We start from the raw sequence: 3,519 nt of genomic DNA, 5'->3' as shown, positions 1-3,519 counted from the left end.
CCACCCCAGTGCCTGCCTCCTGTCCCTCTGCCACTTGCCACCGCCTTGTCCCTGCCCCTCTCCAGCCACTTGCCCCCCAGTCCCTGTTACATACCCTGTGTGTTAGCTCTCGCTCCTTGTCTGGCTATGGGGCATGGAGCATACAGTGGCTGTGGCCCCAGCCAGGCAGCAGCAGCAGCTCCAGCCCCAGCCCTGGCCCTGGATCAAGGCTGGAGGCAATGCTAGAGCTGCAGCAGCTCCCCCACTACTGCATGGTCCTCCCCAGCACTTCTCTCACCATGCACCATGCTTTCCCCAACGTTCTCCCCAGGCCACACGCTGTGTGATCTCCCCCAGGCTTGCATTCCTCTCTCTACCACACCTCACTGCACAGTCTGCCCCATAACAGGGCTGGAGATAGAGCTGCAGCAGCCTCCTCCCCCAGGCCAGTACTCGAATCTAAGACGAGATTTCTTTTCCCTCCATGTTGAAAGGGGAAGGAAAATCGTGTCTTGGACTTGAGTAAATGTGGTAGGTCAAGTCTCAAGTGAAAATTTAATGCCATCTTGAATTCTTCAATGCTAGCCTCTCTCATTCTCTCACTGGCAGCTTATTCCACTTTCCAGCAACCCCCTGGGTATCACAGTTCATCTTAAGAGCCCCCTAAACTTTGCTTTCATTTTTAGATCATGGCTGCTTATATAGCTTGCTTAGATAATAAACAAGCTGCTTTTGGGTTATACACCCTTAGCTCTTAAATACTCTGTAACTCTCCTCTTCCTCAGTTTTATAAGCTGTTTCTTGTCAGACATTCTACTCTTGCCCCATCTCTATGTTGTGACGTGATTTACTTTCCTTCTGCCTCTCTCTAATAACTTTGTGAAATTTGGTTAGCAAAAGTACATGCATCACTTCACCAGATGTGTCCTTAGGGCTCTGTCACAAACAAAGTGGGAAGCCAAACCTCCATCCCTCTGAAAATTTACATAGGCGTAACGTAGTGGAAGATAATACATCTGTGTAATTTTGTTTCACTTCCAAAAACATGGAAAATGAAATATAGGAATCTAAATACATATCCTCTTTGTCTTGTCATAGTACAAACAGTGCATTTGAGCACTGCTTTTGAGGTCTAGATTATCACTGGAAACCATGAAGCATTTCTTTCTAACTCTCAGTTGTCAAACATTTGTGTAAATACATAGAACTCTATGTTTTTGGGGTTTGGTATCTGGCAATTTTATTGGTCTATAAAGCATCATTTCAAACTGGTAGTTCTGTGCAAGTAATAAGTGCTTATTTACATACAGAAAACTTAGAAAAATCAGAAAGCTTTTATGAAAATTCAAGACTTATGTGGTCTCTATTATTTGTTGGGGTTTTTTTTTACTGCTCTGTGCTGTAGTTTCAGTGCAGCTCTGGAGTTCTCCTATAACAGATTTTATTGAGAGTAACTCTGGGATCTGAATTCTTGTTATCTGTTACCTGGTTGCAGCTTTAGTAATGTATGATATAAATCAAATGAAAGATCTTGCCCCGTAATTGACTTATTTTGTACTCCTGCAGGGCTTGAAACTAGCAACTGAAGAATTTTGACATGGAGGCCACAGGACAGAATGTAGTTCAGTACTCTGTTTTTTATACTCCTCCTGCTCCCTTCCCATGAGCTTTTTGTTTTGATCTGGAGAAACGACCTGAAAACTGCGATCAAGAAACCTTGATTTATTCTTCTGCTTCCCTTGTTTGTGCTTACTGGCATTTAAAAGGAATGAAGTGGATCAAAGGTGATTCATGTAGTAAGCAGATTTGACACTGAAACAAATTAATCCACCTATTCTTAAGTGTCTCTTGGAGGTTTTCTTTTTCAGTTTTCATATTACATACTCTGCCCCCCACTTTTTTTAAATCCTCTGAAAGACATGAAATATTAGAGTGTATTGCTCTTAACAGCTTGCAAATGCAAAGAAGACATTTTTTGTTGCATACTCTGATTCATTTTGTAGAGGTGCACTGATACATCAGTCTCATATTGGGTTGGCACCAATATAAAGAAAATTGATTGTATCAGAAATAGGCCTGATGTGGTTGAAAATTTGGCCGATAAATGCCTGTGCATGCATGCAGCTGCAGCGCAGCACGTAGGCAGCGAGGAGCACAGCCGGGCATCTTGGAGAGCTGCATGCAGCTGGTAAGTCTGGTGTGGTGGAAGGGGCATGGGGCAGCAGATCAAGGCCCCTGTGGTGTGGGAGGGAGTGGGGCAGGGGTTGGGTTAGGTACTGCCCAGGAGGGCAGGGCAGGGTATAGAGTAGAGCTAAGGCTTGTCCAGGGGGTATGGGGAGGTGGGGGCTCCTGCTGTTGCATAAAACCTGGGGGAGTGGGAGGGGTGTTCCCCTGGATCTGCGTGGGGAGGGAGTCCTGCAGCTGTGGACTGGGGCCAGGGGCTGCACTGGGCTCTTCCCAGCATATGTGGGGGGTGGGGGATTGGGCTGGGGCTGTGTTCGGGGCCCATGGCAGCTGTGCTGGGAGGGGGCTATGAAGGTGATATGGCAAAATTTGGAGCATCTGCAGCCCTCCCCCCTGTAGTCCCCCTCCTGGTGCCACCGCTGCCCACCCTGAGCACAGCTCAGCCCAGCCCGACTACTGCCCGCCAGGAAGAGCCCCATGCAGCCCCGGCCCCAGCCCACAGCTGCAGCCTACCCTACCCCATGCAGTTCCTGGGAGCACACGCTCCCTTCCAATGCCCTCCCGGGGTGTGTGAAGTGGCAGGAGCTGCCCCCCACCCCTGTGTCCCCTGGATGAGCCATGGCTCTGTCCCATGCCCCATCCCTCCCTGGCTGGGTAACACCTACCCCAGTCTCTCCCCCAGCCCCACTCCCTCTCTGCAGGGGCCTTGATCTGCCCCCACCCCCCCATCCCTTCCCTCCACCCTTCCCTTCCACCACAACAGATTGTATTGGATATCAGATTGGTATTGGCTGAAATGCCTCCTTAAAAATCTGCTAGTGTTATTGGCCCTCAAATGTCTACTGGTGCACCCCTATCATTTTGCATGTGCATTGGCATTGGTATTTGGGAGGTTGCACTTTACTGGTCACTAGACGTGCTGGTGAATGGTGCTGGCCTCAACCCTATTTGGAAGGATCAGCTCTAAGGTATGAGGTTATCTCTGTTTATTAATCCATTAATTCCTTAGACTGTCATCCAAGAGCAGTTATGCTGCTGAACTCTGGTGTACATGGTTATATACTAGGGAAAGAGACCGAGACTTCTGTCTCATTCTGCAGAGGCCACTGGAGTAAGTTTAGCTGGTATTGATGTTTGAGCATTACTGACCTGGGCTGGATATGAATTAGGGACAGAGATAAAAAACAAAAACAAACTGGCAGTACACCTTTCCCTGTCCACTTGTCTTCAGCTCTTCTCTCCCTGTAATCCCTACAGCAGTCTTAAATCCCTTCACTGTGTGCTGAAAAATAGGCTTGAGATGCCACGAGCTCCTACAGAAATTTCACCTTCTCAGAAATACACCCCAGATCAACT

The 3,519-nt window shown here is 48.0% G+C and overlaps 1 protein-coding gene across 3 annotated transcripts in view; it reads left to right on the top strand.

The window, feature by feature from the left end:
* Nucleotides 1–1,813, top strand: part of CUNH8orf48 (chromosome unknown C8orf48 homolog) — a 38,181-nt gene extending 36,368 nt beyond the window's left edge. For all 3 annotated transcript variants that reach the window (XM_019540345.1, XM_019540343.1, XM_019540344.1), the window contains one exon: nucleotides 1,546–1,813. In XM_019540345.1, coding sequence (XP_019395890.1) covers nucleotides 1,546–1,575 — 30 coding nt within the window. In that variant the 3' untranslated portion in view covers nucleotides 1,576–1,813. The remainder of the gene's footprint in view (nucleotides 1–1,545) is intronic.
* The last annotated feature ends 1,706 nt before the right edge of the window (nucleotides 1,814–3,519 follow it).

This window comes from Crocodylus porosus, unplaced genomic scaffold (assembly GCF_001723895.1).
Source record: "Crocodylus porosus isolate Cpor-Errol unplaced genomic scaffold, CroPor_comp1, whole genome shotgun sequence".
NCBI classification, from domain to species: Eukaryota; Metazoa; Chordata; order Crocodylia; family Crocodylidae; genus Crocodylus; species Crocodylus porosus.
This window is presented reverse-complemented; position numbering and strand designations above follow the sequence as displayed.